At 40.3% G+C, this 21960-nt stretch overlaps 1 protein-coding gene across 10 annotated transcripts in view; it reads right to left on the bottom strand.

Moving 5' to 3' along the window:
• Nucleotides 1-21960, bottom strand: part of GPATCH2L (G-patch domain containing 2 like) — a 42635-nt gene that overhangs the window by 12102 nt on the left and 8573 nt on the right. For 6 of the 10 annotated variants that reach the window (XM_069017927.1, XM_069017931.1, XM_069017932.1 and 3 more), the window contains 6 exons: nt 19598-19774; nt 19153-19232; nt 17016-17083; nt 16056-16110; nt 14159-14244; nt 4494-4585 (listed from right to left, as the gene is read on the bottom strand). In XM_069017927.1, the coding sequence (XP_068874028.1) occupies nt 4494-4585; nt 14159-14244; nt 16056-16110; nt 17016-17083; nt 19153-19232; nt 19598-19774 (558 nt within the window). Of the gene's footprint in view, nt 1-2290; nt 2435-4493; nt 4586-14158; nt 14245-16055; nt 16111-16161; nt 16202-17015; nt 17084-19152; nt 19233-19597; nt 19775-21960 lie in introns of those variants that run through there. The other 4 variants (XM_069017935.1, XM_069017934.1, XM_069017937.1 and 1 more) reach the window with 4 other exon arrangements.

The following is a 21960-nucleotide window of genomic DNA, read 5'->3' as shown; positions in this document are numbered from 1 at the left end:
GAAGCTACTTGCCAAGCTAGGTTGAAATCCATTCCCATCTTCTCAATACAACCACTGCTTCAAAATGGAACAGGCTATAATAGCCAGAGAGATTTGCAGATCCATAGCTCAACCCAACAGTCGCCCAAATTTCCAGAAGGATTGTCAAAAACCTAGAGATATGAGAGTTTACTCCAATTCTCAGTATCCTGCATCACTCAATCCTCACAAGCAGAACAGGGCAGGGTAAAGAAGAGCAATTGCCATAGGAGTCTTTGGGGGAAATAGAATATTTTTAACAAGTAACTGCTTCAATACAAGACACATTTCTTCACTGTAGTCTCACAACAAATAATAGTTGTTTGTGTGTTTTAATTACAAGTTGCATCTGCTGCTCTGTAAGGGATGAAGGATAAAGAGGCTACAGCAAGCCTCAACTAGAGGACAGATTGCTTTGAAGTTTAAACAAAAAGTTTGTTCAATGCTTAAGGTTCCACCCTCAGTAGATCTGGAACCCCAAAAATGCTGCTTCTGTACATCCAAAATGGTGATTCATTCCCATATAGCTACAACACAGCTGATAAAAGTACATTGCAATTTTACATCTAGCCCATCATCTTCCTCCATCTGAAGGTCATATGAAACATGAAAAAAACCCCAGAAACTAAGTCATCACCAATACTACACTATGTGCCCCTTGCTAGAAGTCTCCCCACTCAGGCTCTCCATCTTTCCTCATAAAAAAAAGCAGAGGACTGAAACTGGCTTCTTGTTTCTGGATATGAAAAAGAGTGAATAATTAGCAAGAAATAGGAGAGGGAAAATTCACCAAATTGCTACTATTCATCAGGCTGTTCTCTGATAAGCAGTTTCACAGGCTGCTAACTATCACCTTTTTTACAAGCTAAGTGTAAACACACGCCAAGGCAGACAAAAATCTATTTACGCAGATTTTTACCCCATACTCACTGTAATAGCTGAATATGATGCCAGTTACCATGTGGACTGCTACATACATAGAGGATTGAACCACATAAACATTAAAAACATCAGTGTAAAGATCGACAGTTGTTCACCATTTATTGCACAACCATCTGTACTTGTGGCCTATTCTGACAAACTGAAGACAGACGTGACAGTCTTCATCAGATTCCTTTCAAAGCAGAGAACAACTTCCATGAGAATAACATTTTATGCAGTATTCCCTCTTTCAAGCTCTACTGTGCCACTGGGGATATTTTTCCAAATCTACTGTACTGCAATGAAAAGTAACTTAACACAAGGACACTATCCATGCCTTCGAACTCTCAGACCACTGAAAGGTCAAAGGACCTTTACCACCACAGACTTTCTTCCTCCCTAGGCACTGGCTGTTGGTTACTGGGTTGGACGAATCTCTGGTCTAATCCAGCACAGTCAGCCATAACTTCCTCCAGATTTCCTTATTCTACTGCCAAACTACACCAGCCAGACTTTTGTTCTTATCTGGTGAAGGCCTCACGCTTTAGGGCTCACATTGACTGTGTAGTGTGGAAAACATTAATTTTCAATCTCTCTGAATATTTGTGTAAGTTTGCCCAAATTTATTTTGATAACAGTCACTTCCTGAAGTGCAAATTAATTCCGAATTTTCTACCCACTTTTTGTTGTTCTCAACAGCTACCTCAGTTACAGTATTTAGGCCAGTTAGCCTCAAAGAGCTGGATTAATACCAAAAGTTTAATGCTATAGCAATACAATAGAGACCTAAGGCACTTCTTATACAGTAATGCAGTTTTTTGATGTTCATGCAAGGGTCTCTGGGAAAAGATACTTTACCAAAACTCATAAATACTCACATTCATGAAAGTATGTGAGAAGACATGGAATAAGCTTAGTTGCTTGGCTCCCAAATAAACATTATCTCTAGCTCCCTTCTTGCATTCCTGCACTGAGGAGGGAAATAGCATCCACATCTCATCTGCCTTTTATTAGCATCTTCTGATTTCAGCTAAATTCAACTCAAAACTTTCTGTGGATGGTGGGGGGGTGAGGCGACAGGGGAAGATTTGTAGCTGCATGTTTAAGAAAGAAGCTAAATTCATCACAATGACAGGGGATAGTGTTGGCAGAGATTTGAGCTATTTATTCTTTTAGGAAAATCCTATAAAGAATGACACGAGGAAGCCTCTATCTGCAGTCTTGTTCATCACACTGGTGAGGAGTCCGATAACAGATGTATGCAGTAGCGTGATTTAGTGCCGGGAGCTGGCCCCTGATGTGTATTAATACAGCGGCAAAGCGGAACGAGCCCCTCTTCATCACTCATCTCTATAAAAGAGGTGGAATCCGAGATGGCCCGATGTTCGGCAGAGCAAGCCCATTTGTTCTGCTGACTGATGAAGCCAGCTCAGGCTGTGTCCTTCACCTCCACGGGGCACTCAGGTTGCAAAAAAGGAGATCACTGAAGCAGGACCTGGTCAACAAGTGAGACGAGAGCAGTTGGACTCAGCTAAGGAGCTATTTAAAGGTGAAGAAATCCAGCACTCTGTGCCTCCATGACAGGCACGGGCCTGCATTCTGACTTACCTGTGCTTCACCCTTTGCAGAAGTAAAACACCACAAACATAAAAAGCCTCAGAAGTGAAAAAATGAGGCTGCCATGATTCCTCAGGCACACGGGAACCCCAGCATACGGCATTTATATAGGAGTGAGTAGATGCATGGCAAGGGAGAAAAATCTTTATCTCACCAATATCCAACAAACGTAAGAGTGTCCAATTTAATTCTACATTATTGCAGGGTAATACTACGTATCTTTTTAGGCATTAGTAATTCCATAGCTAAATCCCCTTTGAAAGAAATAATATCAGACTCCAGAAGTTTCCAAGTTACATGTCCAGGTTGTCCTCCAGCTGTAACTAGGAGTCTGTTGTAGAACATTATTTAGGAGACAGCTTCAGTTACCCAATCATGAAAGTTTCTTTCCACAAGTCACTATTGCAGCAAACCCTGCCCACAGCTGTTCACTTTGCTGAGGATATTTCTAAACAGGAAAGAAGAGATCTTTACCATTTCTGACCATTAAAAATTTTGCAGACCCTGTTTCTTGATGATCAGCACAAACATGCTGTCTGTATTCTACTAACTACACTCCTTCCTTATTTTCTAATACATAATAATCTTCTCTCCCTCATCCATAACAGGAAAGCTTTCCAAACCCCTGTGCTATTTTCCAGTGCTAAGCTCCACTCCAGATGTACTCTCAACTCTTCAAGAAGTGTTCACTATACAATTTGCCTAATCAGGTAAGTACAACTTAAATAGTATTTTGAAACATGTAGACATAGAAACAGAAGATCTCCTTTTAGAACGTGACCAGCAATGCAGTACAGAATACATGCTGAATAATACATAAATGGACAGATAACAGGGGACAGTGAGACATTAGCACTCATACTGAGAAAATCTAGTGCTAAAATTCTGTGGCTACAGATACTAAACCTTTTACTACAGAAGTTTGATTATCCCAAAATGGAATACTCAAAAGCCAGGAAAGAATAAACTAAATAAATAATCAATAATAGATGAGACTTTTGCTGAACAACAGATTATTAATGTTCTTTTCTTTTCTTTCTTAATACAGAACCTTTCTGACAGTTTATAGTCCAGATCTGCGACCTGGAGAAAAAGCTCAACTTTCTTCCCTACATCATTCTTCTACTGTCTATCTACCAGCCCAAGGAAGAAACACAAACTTCCTCCTATTAATCATCAGTTTCTTTGCTCTTCCCCACTGTTTTCACATCTCCATTTTTCCCATCATCTTACCCACTACCTTGTTACTGGATTACAACAACAGCTTTTTAATAAACAGTAGGAAGAACATGTGTTGATGGATAGTCACAAGACAGGGTAAGGCGAAAGGCCAGAAAGAATCATCCTAAAACCCTCTGTGTTCTCCAGATTAAAGCTCTTTCATATTCTGATGACTAATCAATGACTTTTCAGAAATCTGCCACATGAAAATAGACCAGCATTTTAATGACTACATCCCCATAGCAAGAAAAAGAAAAAAGGAACTATTTTCATCCAGAAGAGTAAGACAACCCCCAGGGAGTAAGTGGTCTCACCCAGTGATGATACAAAAATTGCCAGATTTTTTGCTCTTGCGAAAGTGTCTACAAATACCCTGATAAAGGGCATCAGAGCCACCACCTAATGCCAGCCCAACACTGAAGGAACACACTGTGCATACTGATCTATTGCCATGAACTGCATAATTTAGGACAGTGGAAATAACACCTTATGAAGAAGCAGATTACTATTCACTGTACAGTGAAGCACTGTACATCATATTAACTTAACATCACTACATTGCCAAAAATTTGTTCAGTGGGCAGCTTTTAATGCTATGCAAAAACACACGATATGCTCTTTCACACGTTTCATTAGCTTCAAATCAAAGTAACCCTACTTTTGCCTATGGGACATTGCTCAAAAGGGACGTGACTTTAAAAATGCTGGCAGGTTACCTGATGTTGGGCTAGACGTGGAGGCTGCAGCTGGCTTTCGTTTCCTCTTGATGTCCCTTGAACATGGTGGTCCCAGGTGGACATTTGTTTGCCTATGGAGAAATTAAAACAAATTAAACTCTGTTCCAATATCACATTTCTGTAAGACTGACCAGTCACTCCAACTCCTACCTTCCCATCAGCTTCTTAACTAGTAAGCACCACAAACCAAAAGTTTCTCAGGGAGTTTTGCTCACATTCTTTGTCAATATACATTATGCTCCCCTTTTTTTTTTAAGGGCTCACACATAAACTACCCAGAAGAATAATTTCTTAGCCTTTAAAGGATCTGGTTTTGTATTAATTTCAAGCTAACTCCTTGCATACATAAAGACATGGTCAAGCAGTGATATGACATGTGTCCTACCATTACTTCTATGCAAGAATAACAAATGTCTGCAAGATTGCTCTTTAAATTAACTGTGTGATATTTGCTCCTTAGTCAGAAATTATTTTGCAATCTATTTGGTACTGTAGAGTCATCTTAGAATGTACCTACAATGCCAAAAGTCCATACATATTGTTTCCACTACAGTAGTAAGTTCATAAAGTTAGGAATGCAAAACCGTCTCGTGCGTTTTCAAAATCATTATTTCTTTATCAAAGTGCTGTGTAAACAGCTAAATCTGACTTATGGCAACCTTGTTACATCTCTAAACTGGCTGAAAGGCATAATCGGTTCTGTAATATCAACTGTTAAGTCTGAAGCCTACTGATGGCCATTTCAGTTTAATCATTTGCCAATTAAGAAGTAATCATTTGCCAATTAAGTAGAAACCTGTATTGTTGGAACTGACTTGAGCTGAGAACTCCTCCAAGTTATATACCTGTAGGAAGCAGAGAAGTTGAATTCAGAAATAACAGTTTCTGCAGCAGACCAGAGAACTTTCTCAAATACTACCCATTATGAATACAAATGCATAATTCAGCAATGACATTGGGTTCAAATCCCTTCTTTGTCCGATGTAACAGACTTGCTTTAGCAAGTTCCTTGGTCACTCTTAGCATCAGATCTGATGTGCAAAATGCAGAACTACAGTGTAAATAAAATCAGTTAAAGACAGTGAGAAGCTTACATAGTGTAAAATTTGGAAGCATATAACTTTTTGATGATTAAGTGCTGAAAAGCTTCTGTGTCTTCAAAGCCTGTTATATTGATTTTTAAAAAAAAAATCCTGAAAGTTTAGCAAACGCTTTTATCATGTACTAAAACCTTTTAAATATAAGAAAAGGAAAAGTTCATGGGTTTTTATTTCCATGACAAAAATCTATTAAAAAACCCAAACTCGTGTATTTACAATATGCATCATTTTAGATGCTGTATTTATGCAAAACCAAATTGTGCCATTATATGTATACAGAACAGTGTAGGAACCACAAAAAAATTCCTATACTAGTCCAGTCTATAAATTGAATGCTGCTGGGTCTGTCTACTTACCTGTAAAAAAACATGCAACCACAAAAAAAAGGAAATACCTACTGTTCCATCTTCTCAACTACAATTCAGAAGTTCTACAAGAAGTCTATAAGATCCGTCCTCTAAATCTGACACTGAAGAAGAGTTTCAATAATTTTTAAATGGTGTTAAGTTTCACAGAGAGCCAGTTTTTCAAATCTGGGAACACATATTAATACAACCAGACAAAAGAAGTCTCCTGAGGGGATAGAGCGTACTCTCAGTAAACTCACTAAGACCAAGTGCCGGGTCCTTCACTTTGGCCACAACAACCCCATTCATCACTGCACACTGGGGGAAGAGTGGTTGGAAAGCAGCCCAGAGGAAAAGGGCCTGGCAGTGCTGATCGACAGTGGCTGAACATGTGCCAGCGTGTGCACAGGTGGCCAAGAAGGCCACTGGCATCTTGGCTTGGATCAAGAATATTGTGACCAGCTGAACCTGGGAAGGGATCGTCCTCCTGTACTCAGTGAGGCCGCACCTCAAGTCCTATGTTCTGGTTTGAGCCCTTCACTATAAGAACATTGAGGTGCTGGACAGTGTCCAGAGAAGGGCAGTGGAGCTGGTGAAGGGTCTGGAGCACAAGTCCTATGAGGAGCAGCTGAGGAAGCTGGGTTGTTTAGCCTGGGGGAAAGCAAGCTCAGGGAAGCCCTTATTGCTCAGTACAACTACCTGAAAGGAAGGTGTAGTCAGGTGGGGGTCGGTCTCTTCTCCCAATCAACTGGCAAGAGAATGAGAGGACATACTCTCCTGCCGTGCAGGGGAGGTTCAGGTTGGGTATCAAGAGGACTTTGTTCAAGGAAAGGGTTGTCAAACATTGAAATGGACTGCCCAGGGAGATGGGTAGAGAAATGATCCTTGGAGGTGAAAAGCTTTCAAAAATACTGGCACACCTATAGAATGCACATTCAAATCTCATGTTTGTACATTGAAGAGATTCACCTTTAAGTAACTTTGCATATGCTAAAAACTGCTTTTGTACATGACTATAACAGTGGATATGCAGTTGTTTTAACCTAGCTGTAACCATGTATTCTGAAACATCTAAATACACATAGCCTGAGGAAAAGATTCCATTTTTTATTTTGCATCAGTGACACAGATTAGTAACTTTGTGACTACATAATTGTATCTAATAATCCAACTAATTTTAAATACTGTAACAATAACAACAAAAATAATTTTAAAATGTTCTCTTCTTAATTTTATGAACTTACACCAACATTAGCCAGCTGATCTTTGGTGGAGAATCACTGTGGACTAGGAAAGAAGTATGCACTATCATTTCCAAGAGACTTTATGCAATTTTCCTCAGTTCACAAATGTTACAGGTAGATTTTGCATAAGAGCTCCTGGCTCTCAGAAACGTACTCAAACATCTACCCTTACCTGATGATTACACAAGGGGTAAAAAAAGAAAAATTAAAACAGAAGAATCTCAAAATCCCTTCTTGCAGTGAAAGTAAAGGCAAATCATACTTCAGTTGAAGACTACTAGCAAGAATGCAGTATCTAGTAGCCCTGCCTCTAAGATACAAAGGCTCAGAGGTCATAAATTGTCTCTGTAACATGTTTTTCATTCAGGTTTATCCCTTATTGATCACCCACACTTCAGTTGGTAAATCAGGAACCTATTGATTACTCACTGGCTCTGACTGACCCAGTGGTAAAAGTGTCGTTTCAAGTGGTTGGTGCACCTTACAAGCACCATAAACCTGCATGCATCTCCAGCTTTTAAGTACCTTGGGAGAGAGAAGAGTAGAAGACTGCACTCAGGGATGATAGTCCTCATTAAGGCATGGACAGAAAGGATGTCTGAGGTATAACTTACGAAATATGCACATTTCTGGTAGATATCACACTTTTCAACGTAAATTTCTAATCACTAGCTTACATGCAGGTCTATATCAGTGAGATAATAGAATTAGTGAATCCCAGTTTAACAGCAGACTCCTATAGACTGCTACAGACTCCTACAAACACCACCGCCACTAGGAAAATCAAATCATGGATATGCACAGCACCCAACATAACGGCAGACAGGCTGAACTCTAAAACATGAAAATATCACTGACAAGTTGCAATGAGGAATTAGTACTTCTTCCAAAGCTGAATTTTAACAACTCTTCTGAACAGTTAAAAATTACTCTAAAGTAGACTAGAACAGGAAAGGCTGACAGAAGATGCATATTTGTGCATTGTCACAGCCCTCTCTGTGAAGAAGTTTGAGACCAGAACTTTGTGAGATGAAAGATCTGGGCCTAAACTGACAAACTAGAATAGGACTTACACTTGTCCTTACTAGGCTTCAATCTCTTCTGCTAGGCCTCCATGCTTTCTTCAATGTTATGGTCATTAAAAAACACGTAAATAAAGTCATAGAATAAACAGCAATGAGAAAATAATTCCCTGGTTTCTTTTGGACTATGACAGGTTGATCACAGGAAAAAAAAACAAGTTGCAGTGCTTAGTCACAGGTGGATCTGCCAGGTGACCAGAGACTAATGTGAAAACCTAGTTTACAGTCTAGAGATAACTGAAATTCTAAGCTGGGAAGAGAAGAAGGAGAACACACTTAAAGAAACATAGCAGGATCCAAAATGTGGCTGTTTTGTTGGCTGCAATATATTCAACTCACACAGCAGTCACTGCCAGGAGTTAGTGAATGAAAAATTACATATGTATAGAAAAAACAGCTTTCAACAATATGAAAAGTCTATTGTGTCTTTTTGACAGTGACAATATTTTTTGTAATCACAAACTAAAGGAATTATTCAGGAAATATGAATTTGTCTTTTGTTTTTAACATAGTACTTATGATTCCCACTTCTGCATGCAGGTCATGCTGGAGAAAAAACAGGCTTTGTTATGCAGAAAGATGAAATTCACGGTAGTCTCCAAGTGTCAGAAGTAATGCTTCCTTTCATTTCTTTTCCACATATTTATTCTATGACTTTATTTACATGTTTTTTAGTGACCAGTAATTGCCTACCCAGGACACCCGTCTCACTTCTACAGTTTGAGATGACTGTGCACTGGAGCTTGCCACTGTTTTACATCTACCACAGGATTTCAACAGAAAATTAAGATTGGCCATACAATCTGTGGGAGACAGTACAGAGCACAAGCAGACACCAGCCCACAAAGAACCTTACTGAACAGCATCAGGCCCCTGAAAACTTCACTATCTGTGAAGTCTAAATTGTAGCATGAAGTCCACTCTTTTAAAATTCAGGATAAAAAGCGGCTCCATCTCACAACAAAGGTCTCTGAAAAGGCCACAGAGAGCTAAGTGTAATAGTCTGTGGCCTTCTTGGAGGCAGGAGGCACATTGCACACTTGTAGGTGTATGCCTCTCGCTGGAATCTCACATCATCCAGCTTGTCTGCTTACACTCTTTATTCTAACCCTATCCTTAGAAGGAGCAAAGCACATGGATTATGCAGTGAAAGTGAGAGGCAGTCATTAGCCTACAACTATAAAAACAAGGGATGTTACTATCCTCATGTTAAAGTGAATGTTAATAGAGATTGCCTTTTAACAAAGATACTGCTACTAAAACTCCACACAACCCAGCTGTTGCTGTTGTGATGCTCTATTCAGAGCAAACAAACCAAATGAAAGGCTCTTGCTCTAAGCCCTGAGGTGTTACCTGAGGCTGTTGATGGTGGCTTCACAAAATTAATAGTAAAAGCAGAATTCTTTCTCCTCTTTGACTACAGGGCCAGCTGGGCACCAGTCTAATCTGCACATAACGTGTAAATCAATACAAGTTGCTCATCCTATCTGCACGCAAAGCTCCCACACGCACAAGCAGTTCTTGTTATCACATCCCAGTGTAGATATTCCCGATGCACAGCAGTCTTCTATGCCCTGCAGAGCCTCACAGGAAGGCTTCTAGAGCACATTTTCAGATTCCAAAATTACTAATAGGTCAGCTCACTTCTTAAATCATCCAAATCTCATAGGTCTTCAACAGCAGCAGTCTGTTCCCAGCAAACATTATAATGATGTGGCAATTCCATTCCTAAAAGTCTGCATGTGGCAAATGCAAGTGAACACATTTTCTTCTTGTTTTCTATGTAAGCACTCTAAGCAGAGATGAGGTGGTCCTATATATTATACTCCCTATTTTCACACTGAATCACACTGTATCTATGCCAGAAAGACTCCTACTATTTGCCAGATCTGCTGACTACACAGATTTGAAATAGCAAGTAAAAAATTCTGAAGCCAAGGGGAATTTATTTTTCACTCTAGAGAATTAGGATTCATCAAAATGGGAACATCAGGCCTCAGTCAACTGCATGTGACACTAAGTTGATAGCTGCTGTTCATTGCATGCCTGTCAGAAGAATTCAGTTATATTCCCAAGTGGAATATTAGCCAGGCTTTAGCAAAGGAAGACATGAAAGTGTTCCAGCTAAAGGGAAAAGAGTTAAAAAAAATAGGAAGACAGATGTCTAAAGCAGTTGACAGCAGGCATTTTCACATAAAGAATATTCCAGGAAGACAAAGATGTGTGGATAGATTGCATAGAATGAACTGGATACTGTCCTGATCAAGCAGGAAAGTATGAAATTGTGGACATCTACTCCTTCGTCTGCTTCAGAAAAGGCCTGACATTGCAGGCAGTCTCTGGATTTCCACACGCTTGCGTAAGAGGCAGAAATATTAGGATCTCTGTGCAGACACAGAAGTGACAGAACAAGATTTATTTTCACGAGCGTATTTCTAGAGATGGAACTAGAATCTGAGACATTCAAGTCTGTTCAATTTAATACCACCACCAAATCCAAGGTACGGGGCAACTGGCAGTAAATGAAGAGAAGATCACTCACCCCTCTACATCTTTATCCCATGTTCCAGGCAGAATGACAAACTTGCTTCTAAATCAGATTAAACTCTAGATTTACAGTTAGTATTAACAGAGTACATGCAAAGCAATAGTCTTAATTTGTGCTGTTCAAAAGTCTAATACAATTCTTCAAGTCTCCACCTTCAACATCTACCTGCCATTTGAGGTCCACTTTTCCTGTGACCTCCAGTGGGAACATTTAATTGCTTTTCTTCACCCATAATCCTATTTTCAAGGCTAGGCAAGTAATAAATGGCATTAGGGACAATTTATCTTCTACCTTCCCCTCTGATTCTGTCTGCTATTCAAATTAAAGGGAACATTGGTTCTAGGCTCTTCTGAAACTCTTACCCTGCCTCAAGGGAATAACATTCCATCAACCAACAACCTACATCTTCTCACCAACAGAATATTGAATAACCAAAATCTAATAAGATATTCAGCTTCAGCCTATACAAAATCCTCTTAAGTAGAAGGAGTTCAACAACAAAATTCTTTTCAGACCACTCCTCCCAGAGAGGCAAATAGGCAGAGGGGAAAGAGGGAAGGATCCCTTGAGTTGCCCATGCAAGTCTCTACTTGCTTGCTTTTAGCAGTCTGCATCATGAAATCGAAACCTTAACAGACAAGACATGATTAGCAAACGCTTTGTGCTCTTAAAGGAGAGTAATTATAGGCATGTGAAAAAAGATGAGATCCCTGAGGTACTCTTCCTTGCATGCCTCCCAAGAGGCAGCAGGGCCATTAAAAATTCCATGATGAAGAGGAAAAACAGTCTGGGAACAGCCAGGAGGCAATACAGCAAATTAATACACCAGCCATCCCTTGGGAGGACTGCAAGAAAGCAAAAAACTCTCCTTGGTTCACAAAATAAAATTATACCACTAATGATAACAGTCACCACACACACAAAACTGCTTCTAATGACGGGTGTGAAATTCCCAGTGCTGTGCATACACTTTGAATGAAAGCTCTTCTCATCACAGACATAAATCAAGAAAGGTAGTGTACGATTTATACAGCCTTTCAAATAAGACTTCCCAAGGAACCTTCCACATAGGCTTGTCAGTGTCAAGGAGGAGGCTCTTTCTGAACCCTCAGATGCGCTAAGTATTCTGGCCTTCAGCTCTGTCTTAACAAAAGTACTGGGTTACCAGTCTTCCAGATGAACTGCACCAAAATCCACCACTGAGACTAAGAAAACAGTTCTACAGCAGAGAAAAGACTCCACTTGGTAACTATACTCCACTGGACACACTCAGTGATAGCAGAAACTAAGCAGAGAAAGGCGATTTTGTGTGGCACAGCAGGCATCAGGTTGAAGAAACTGGATGGCCACAATATCAAGACCACTTCTTTTCTATTATGTTTCATATTATTTCAGAGGATTTGCTTCCCACACACACACACACATCCCATTCTGGCAAATTTCTGAGTTGAATTTCTTCAGGATGAGGTGCAAGCTGTTAGAAGCTTCCTAAAGCACAAACTACTGAAATTGATTCCATACATGGCAAAAGCAGGAGATGTTAACTGGGGCAATAGCTTATCTGAGCTTACAGAGATCACCTGAACCTCCTGTAAGAAAATGGACTACTAACTCGTATGCTTGATATGTAAAAGCTAAAGAACAATTACTATCAAGAAAACATTTATCTGAAGGAACAATTTCCTTCTGTGCCCTTAGCAACATCTTTACATAAAGGAAGCTCCTTGTACCAAAGAGTTCAACCCTTGTCACATACATGGGGCTACAAAACACATTCATTCTTTTCATATTTCTTTCTCCTATAAAGGTTCTTGAGCACATTTCACAGTAAAATAGGAACTATTTTCTCAAACTCCAGGCAACAACTGCATCTGGGATTGTACAATGTCTCTGTCAACTCAGTAAAAATTCATCAGTGATTACATTTGTCAAGACACCAGTCACCTGTTCATTACAGGAGGGAACCAAACATATATACTAACTGGTTAGATTGCACCCAGAAAAACCTAGCAAACACAATCTCTCCAGGTTTAGAAATCCCTTGCAAAGAGCTTGGCCTTGGAAAGGGCCTTCACTGACCATCATAAAGGTAGAGATTTTGCCCAGTTTGAATTTGTGAGCAGGATTTGTCCAGCCCACCTTCCTGGAAGACAAACTTCTATAAAGCACCAAGAAAAACACTAGAGGCACAAGTACGGTTATCCTGGATGAAAATGAAGAGATCATTCAATCTTTTTGCTTCAGAGGCAGAAAACATCCCCAGAGTGGGGCAAAAGCACAGAAAGGAATCAATTTGCTGATGCACAATCTTCTGAATTCTTTTTATGCTCATCCAGTTGAACATTTAAGAGCTGATTTCTTCCTCCCTCCCCTTTTCCAGCTTTAACATGCTGGCTACAGCAGCATGAGGTCATGGTGCGACATCGCGAAATTCCCTGCAGAAGCCAGTGCGAAGAGAGGCTTTGCTGGGTGGGTGCCAAGCTTCCGTTCAGACACATACAACCTTAGTACATTTTTCATGCTCTATTTGCTAATTAACAAGGGAAAGAAAGCCATGAAGCTGAAAGTCCAGACATTTCTTTCAGATTGGGTCCCTGGTACAAGCACATAAGCAGAATTGTGTCCAAAGCAAGGCTTTGTCTACTTGCACAAGGAAAGAGCTCAAGGGCACCTTACCTTTAGACAGTCACCTGCAGCACAGAAACAGGAGTCACCTCTAAGGCCAACACTTGAATTTAATTTAGGATTAGTCAGCAGAAGGTGCCTGAATAGTATATTAACCCAAACTATGCAGACTCGAATATACCCAACATCTGGCCAGACCAGATCTAAATTTCAGCTATTGCTATAGAGGGATATCAAGCCATTGCAGGTCACCTCAGGTGAGTTCTTAATCTGCTCAAAGGGTCTATTTTAGACACCTAGGATACCAAAATGCTTCAACATGTCACCCACATGAGTTTGTCAGCACTTTCCCTCTCATCTTGTTCCAATGTTAATAGTGGGCAATGATACTATGTCCATTTGGACCCATAAAACAGACTTGCAGCAACTCATTGCACATTTCAGAACAGACTGCAGTTATTTCTAAAGGAACAGCTCTGCCTGTCATACACTGTTTCATATACTGTAAGTGCTCAGTTTATTGTCACTCTCAAATAAACTGCGTTGCTACGTTTTGTGCTGAGTTTGAACATGGGCTTCCCAGAGAACAGTGCATTAACCTACAGGTCCATGAGTACTGCTCAGATCACACAGTACTACTGAAGATATCCAGGAGAGGGAAGTGAGACAACCCCAACAGAGCAAAGCAAGGGAGTTACCTGGCAGTGCAGTGTGCTGGCGAGCATCTTCGGTGGGAAGCATCAGCAAGCACATCCAGAGAGTACAGAGGAGATAATGGATTGAACTGGAAAGTCAAGAGATTTTATTTAAGCAAAGCATTAAAAGAAATAGTGTCCAGATAAAGCTCCTCAGATCTATTTTTTAGCTGTTCATACAGCATAAGGAGACCTTTCTGGCACCTCAAGGGTTGAGACTCGATGAGAACAGACTCTCACTTTGTAGAGGAAAAAGTCACTGTTACGAATTGTGCAAGCACAGAACTTTCCACAGAGCAGCTCCCATATTCCCAAGGGTTGTGTATATCACTGAAACAGCCCTCTAGCAGATTCAGATCCACCAGTTAAAGTTCACAATGAGTTCCCAATTAATTCCATGGCAAGTGAGTTGCTCCTTCCACTCCCAACCAACCTCACAAACTGTCTTTGCAAACTGCTTAAGACAAATTTTTGAAACGATGCATGGTCAGGCTAATCTAAGATCCTCTGTTAGACATACACTAGACAAATCCTGAGGGCATCAAACCTGTGCAAGATAGCTTGCTGTAGAAAATGCAGTGGTCGGGATTTTTAATGGTCAGGACAGAAATGGAATAATCTGGTCAAGCAATGCATGGAACAAACTTTGCTCAATATATAAGTAAAAGCTTTAGACTGGTAGTCTCTCTGGGGCACCTCCTTTATACTTCCATTCGGCATTTTGTCTTTATTTATAATTCACACCTCAAGCAGGAAATGAATTTCTCCATGTTTTGCAGAGTACTACACCAACCTGCACAACACTTTTCTTGTATTACTAGGACTACTGATGCATTTTTAAATAAGGACAAAGGAACAATCCACACCTGTAGCATGACTCATCATACAAGCTATCTGCAACTTCAGAACTCAGTACTAGCCCTTTACCCTCCATCTTTCTGAGAAAGAAGATGCACCACAAAGCTGCTGCTATCAGGGAGCTCCTCCTTAAGTGAGACTGCTCATTTACTGTCAGTGAAGTAACACTGCAACTGCACAGTAGGGAGAATCACCAGGAACCCTCTGTTACTAGAATGGCTGATTCAAGCCCATTTAAGAAAAACAAAAGTTATTTACTTTTGGTCATTTTAAAGATTACGTAGTTACTCTTATCTTTAGCAATATAAAAGCAATCTTAAAATGTTCTCGTTAATGGAAAATACACAATTGCACAAAGGCTTGAAAATTATTTCTTGCCATACACATATTTTTAGTCACCTGAAAGGTAAACCAAATTTCAGTCCTACTGCTCATCAACCATAAAACAACTCGCATAGGAATATAAAGGAGTGTGTACAGCCAGGAACACTGTTACAATATGACTGCTCAAATGGAAGATTGTTGTTTTTTGCTCTTTGCTACTAAGAACCTGAGCTTTTATATCTTAAGTAAAAAAACCCTCTAACACTGAAACTAAGAAAGACTTACTGGAGAATATAAAAGTGCACACACAAGAATTTCAGTTACAAGAATGCCTATTTCTCTTGCTTATCACCTCTTACATTTTCTTGTTACAGCTGCTATTTAACTACATCATTTAAGCTCACCAATTTTTCCCTTCTCTGTGGATGTGACTATCAGGTAGAAGCCTGAGCCAAACAAGGCAAAACAAAGCATTTAAAAAGCGAAAAATGTTCCAATTCTTATGGAATTTTGAGAGGCCAAAGCTCCTCCTGTCAAGAGGTATTTTCCCTCACACTCACTGTCAGAAAAGAAGGCCTACACTAACCTGAAACAGGGAGATAAATAAAAGGAGTTCCTGAGATATTCAGTTTAAATAGACAATATAATGCCTGAGAAATGGGTTGTGTTCAAAGCCCAGAAGACATCAGGTAACAAAATGAGGACAGGACTGCCTTACCTCATGTGCACAGGCCACAGTGTGTGGGAAATCAGAAGCCAGCATTGTGTTCTTTCTAGAGAGAAGGAAACCAAGAAAATAAAAAGGAAGAGCAGAGTCACCTTACCTGGTTGCGATCTCTCTTCCCCATGGATGGTAACCAAAAACTGGAAGGAGGCAGAGTCGAAAGGACAGGTGGGAGCAATGCCAAGGAAGGAACATGGGGGGAAAAAAAGGAGGGTTGGGGGTAAGAAGATAAGGGGAAGGGAAGAACAAAGATAGAGGGAGAAGGAAAAAGATTAAACATCATCAGGAGTCATATTAAAAACAACAAATTTCAGATCCAAGGAAGAAAATAAGGTATCAACAGCTGGTGAAGGCTGGTCCCACTGCGCTACAGTCAAGATGTGCCATCCTTACCTACCCATTCCCCAGAACAGCATTAGGGAGATGCCAAAGGATAGGCACCATGACTATTTACAGTGCTGACTACAATTTAAATACGCTAACTGGGGAAAGAGACAGAACATCAAGGAAAGAAAAAGTAATTTCACAGCTGCCTTGTCAGCATCATTTCTGCAGTCTAGGTATGCACCCATAGTGTGGCTCCACAAAGCAGCATTTTTAAAAATGAACGTATGGGGCTCAGTCCTCTCTTAATGTCCAAAAGATCTGCAGTAACTGCAATGGCACATTATAAGGGAGGAGGAAAGAAAAAGCTGACGGCAAAAAAAAGGGTCATATGAGTAGTGTCCACACACTGGGGCAGCCTTATATAAACATACAAATAAAACAAAGGGGAAGTCAGCAATTTTGAGTAAGAAAACAGAGAAGCCATCAGTAGAATCCTGTCTCCCATTCCACAGGTTATGCTTAAGTGTCCACCCAGCTCTTCGTGTCCTTCAGCCCCAGAATGGAAGAGGACCCTATAGTTCTTCCTCCCCTCCCAGAGTTCTATACAACAGTTGTTAAGGGCCTTACTCTTTCTGGCGCGGATCACTAACAATATGACCTAGCCTCTCGGTGCCCAGAGTGCTCATGGAGGTCTCCTGAAACACAAAGACAGGTAAAAGGTTGCAAACTCTCACACAGTGAGCAAAGAATAGCTTGCTGCTGCCAGTAAGAACAAATCTTACTCCCCTGGATCACATCCTTTCCTTACCAGCCCACTCTCAGCTAAACATGTTCACTCCTTCCTTTTAGAACTTCACCTGAGATGATTTAACTAATAAGAATGGCAGAAAATAATTCAATTTTATTTATGAGGTTTGGTTTTTATTTTTATTCATGATAATTGCTTACAGAGGAATACGCCAGGGACTGGACTAGTACAAAGCAGGCAGCACAAGGATGCATGAGAGCCCAGGAAATGGCTACGAAGTGCTTCTTTCCACCTTACTGGGGTCAGTGGGCCCGAAACCGGCTAAGATAGGACACTATACCGTTCCACTAACAGTGGGGATTCACCAACCACCAATGAATAAAATAGGGAGTGAAAGCACGATGCTTTTGCCCTTTCTGAAAGCAGCAATTCAGCAGCAGAACCTCTAGCAACTCAAGAAAAGGTAGGTCCTAGGAGAAAGGACTTGCTCTGGGAGCAGGTTACTTCCTGCAAGACGCTGCCCTGTGTATGTGCTTTATGCTGGCATACACACACACACATAGCCTGAAGCACCAGTTGTTCACATCTGCATAGCAACTGCCTCCAAGAAAGAAGTATACTTTTCAGCAAGGGGCTGAAGATGAGGGCAAAAGTCTTTCACAGGTAAGGTTCTTTTGTGCCAGGTACATGGGCAAAACACTCAAAGTTTGGGGGCAGTTGTAGCAGCAGGGGTGAAAGATGGGCTATTTGTTACAGCAGGAAAATTATTAACTTAAAGTGCCATAATGTTTAAATTTACGGTTTATTACTGTGTAAATTACAAGCCGTACTTTTGGTAATTAGCAGCTCGCTAGCGGGGAGCTCTGAATGAAACTCATTATTTATGATTACAATTTCGAGAGAGATGGGGAAGGGGGAGCAGTGACCTCCGCTGCAAATGACAAAGATCCCTTTAAGGTGATGAAGATGAATTAAACAAGTAAATATTATCCTTCTCATTTGGATCATTAGAGGTGTGCCGCCAGGCCCAGTCACTTGCAGGTGGCCTGAGGAACCCTTCCTAAAGTCAGTTTCCTGCCAGCTGAGGATTCATATTTTGAATGCCAGTTACAATTAAGCAAGGTGAGTGGAAGAAAGAAGGGGCAACAAAGATCTTTCAAGTATGACTGAACAGAAGGCAGCTGTCGCACTCCTCTGGACTCCAAGCCCCTCTAAGACACCTTGCTATAGCAGACTACAGCCAGCCAACTCAGAACTTATGCCAATGTTTTCAAAAGCACAGAGCACATCACAACAAAAAAAAAGCCAAGCACAGCCACCACCTTCCTTCTCAGAATCATCTTTTACAACAAACAGCAGCACTCACCACTCCATAATGCAGACCCAACCAGATGTATCCCTCACTTTTAGACAGACATCTGCAAAGTATTGTTTGTTCTTTTAGAAAAAGGACTAATATTTTGTTTGGTGTTTGCCCTACATGTAATAAAACTAGTCCATGGCTTTTGTCAGCTTCGTCTGCATTTACTGCATATACCTTTTTATTCTCCTGTCTTCCCACTAAAAATGCAACTGCTAAAACCACCTTCCTTTGCTGCCATTCATATCAGTCTTCTTCCCTATATAAAATTTGGCCTTCCTTCACCTTTGAGCCACCTCTCTGCCCTTGCAGCCTCAGATGAGCATGCACAAGTCTCATGCCATCATCATTTTCCCCTACATTCTGTCTAAATCTTCTTGATATTTATGCTCCCTGTCATTCTTCTTCAGGCCTCCTTTCATACTGCTTTTAGCGCTGATCAGCTGTCTTTGCCACTCCAAACGCGCCTTAAAATCCACTTAGTCTCTCAATCATCTTCTGACAGTCAAAGCAGTTAAACAAATCAAACAATACATGACACAAAAAATATACAGAACCACTTTCCACAGAAAACGATTTACATGGTATCTTAGAATAGTACTTCAGGACTGATCAGAATCTCAAATACAAAATTACCATCTTCCAAAAGGGCATACCTTGCCAACCAGTCTCCTCCGACCTTTACGGAGACAACGGGCAGCAGCTCCTGGAAGGCGATTCAGGCGAGCATGAAATCCTGAAAACCAAATGCAGAAAAACTGAGCAATGAACATAGAAGATTCTTCCTGACAAAACCACCAGGAAAACCCCTTAGTTCAGTAATCAAATCAGATCCTCCGTCTCGTTTTTCAGTCTTGAAGATGTAGATATGCCAATTTTTTCACAAATCAAATAAAATCTTTACTTTTAGAAAAAGGAAGACTGCCAGCAGGCAGCTGGTATGACTATTTCAGGAAACTCTCCAATAGTGCAGCTTTTTCTTAACTGGATCTTAAAAAAAAAACCAAAACAGATCACCAATACCAGTTTAAATGCAACAACTACAAACAGAATCTACCCTTGCCATCACATCAAAAGTTCTCAAACACATATGGACCTCACCTCTCTGAGCCGGCCGTGAGGGCAAAAGGAAGGTGGAAACAGAGAGCTTGTCCAGGCCTGAGTCAATCCTCTCCACTTCAGATCGGTGATCACCTCCCCACTTGGGAAGAAGGTTGGGGACAGTGAATCCTGGAACGCATTCTCCTTCATAAAACCAATCACTTTGCTCATCATCTCCTAAAGAAACAGGATGGAATTAGCCACAAATAACATCACTATCTCCTCTGACAGTCCCTCAAAATACAAGTAGGCATATCTGAATGTGAAACAGCTGAAGTCTCATTAGGAATTCCTTCTTGAAGAGCCATATATTTGTATTCTGTTTCAATGATCCTCAGTAACTATGGGGCCTCACTAAATGCTTTAAACTATCCAACTCATCAGTCTACAGAATTTCCCTGTAGAACAAAGCATCTTTATAGACCTGCCTAGGGCAGGTTTAGCACTCTGTTGCTGCTGCATCTCATCAACCTTAGTTCAATGTTGTGTGATGTCTTATGCAGAACTCTTTCTCTGAAGTAATTACTGCGACACCAGTAGAGGCCAACCATTTGGCACATGTTATAGGCTGTCACAGGAGAGACTTCACAAGAGGGGAAGACCAGGCTCACAGAGTAAGCAAAAGAAACATACTGATGAGAAAGACCCCTAGTCTCCTAAGACAGCAGCTAAGACAAAAAACACATAACTACGAGAAATGGTCACTCTGGGTGACCATGCTGTGAGTTGCTCTCAATCAAAATTTCTTAGAATCTCTCAGAACTACAAATGTTCTGCAAAACTAAAGCAGCAGCAACAGAAGTCATGACCAAAGTCTCCATGGAGCTGGGTCACTGCAGTTAATGCAGTTGCAGTCTAAAACTGAACTGCATCAGACACTGTTTATAGTAAATCTGTCTGGCCAGAAATTCCCTGAGAGCAGTAGCACATGAGCAGCATATGAAAAAAAAGTAGGAGGAGGGCAAGGAACCTGACACACATAGCATTTCAGTGGCCCAACTCACAAACAGTCCCATGTAATTGCAAGTTCTTCATCTTACCTTAAAAAACTAACACACCTACCCTAGGGAAAACTCTCATTTGCCTACCATTAAGCCTTAACTCAAGCATCCCCAATTACTCTCCTTTCCTCACTGAGTTACATTATTCCTGACCAAAGTCCATTATGCCTACCCACACATCTTGCTAGGTAAAAAAAAAAAAAAAAGAAAAAAAAAAAAAGGTACAAGAAAGCAAAAAACTCATCTAGTGAGAATGCTGCAATCTTGCACATAACTGAAGGAGCAACACATAAAAGCAGCTCCAATCAGCAACAGGTAGGACAGCCAGAACACTTTATCCCAAAGCTCTGACATTGTTTTTTCTGTCATGTATCAAGTTAACCTAACAGTTACATCTTAAAATATAAACATCCCATCTCCACTTCATAGTAAATTAAAAGTAAGTAATGTTGGATAGTTCTTCTAAGAGATCATAATTTGTGCAAAATTATTCCTAGAAATTTGGGTCTATGAGCATAGTGCCCTGTCAAACCTCAAATCACTATTTTCACAAGACAAACTTTAACAATCAGCATCATACGCGAACACTCCATTAATTTTCACTGTGAGAGATCCCAATGCGTGTAACAAATATAAAACCAAAAAAACCCCACCTTACAATTAAATTATGAACTAGGATCATTCTCTGCTCACAGAAGTGTGCTGGTATGCGCAACTGCAAAGATGATTTATTTAATTAGCAACAGCAAAAATATTACATGATGTAATCGCAAAAGAAGAAGGGAAAAAAACTACATTTATTTAAGAATGCTGCCATTTTAAATTTCCCATTATTCAGCTTGGAATTGTGCTGGAAAACTATTTCTAAGGTGATGATCTGTGACAAAAAAAAAAAATTGTGCTCTCTCTGTCTCACTGACACAGAGAGTTGGTTTTTTATTTTCTCTATGACTAGGAATTGTCAAGACAGAAAAAAGGGAAAAGGAGATATTTTTTATAGTCTGAAAGTGCAACAATATTTTTAACCCTTTTAACATAACTGTAAGCTAAAACATCTTGGCCAGAAAGCTATCACAGTATAAACTGTTTGAACAGAGAGAGACCTGACAACGAGGATGTCAAACCTTTTCTAGTACCTAGACAGGGAAGGCTGTAATTGGACTTTATTGATTTATCTAAGTCATATTTCTACATGTTCCTGTATATTGAGCATCCTACTTCTAGTTGCAGCCAAAAATTAATGTCTAAAACAGGGTATAAAATCAGGGCAAGTATATAGGGCAAGCATATAGACAAGTATATATATATACACTACCCAGTCTCCATCAAACTTGTGTCAGGTGATGAAGTAAAACACTTCAG

This window comes from Aphelocoma coerulescens, chromosome 5 (genome assembly GCF_041296385.1).
Source record: "Aphelocoma coerulescens isolate FSJ_1873_10779 chromosome 5, UR_Acoe_1.0, whole genome shotgun sequence".
Taxonomy (NCBI): Eukaryota; Metazoa; Chordata; class Aves; order Passeriformes; family Corvidae; genus Aphelocoma; species Aphelocoma coerulescens.
The sequence above is the reverse complement of the archived record's forward strand: the minus strand, read 5'-3'. Positions and strand labels throughout refer to the sequence as shown.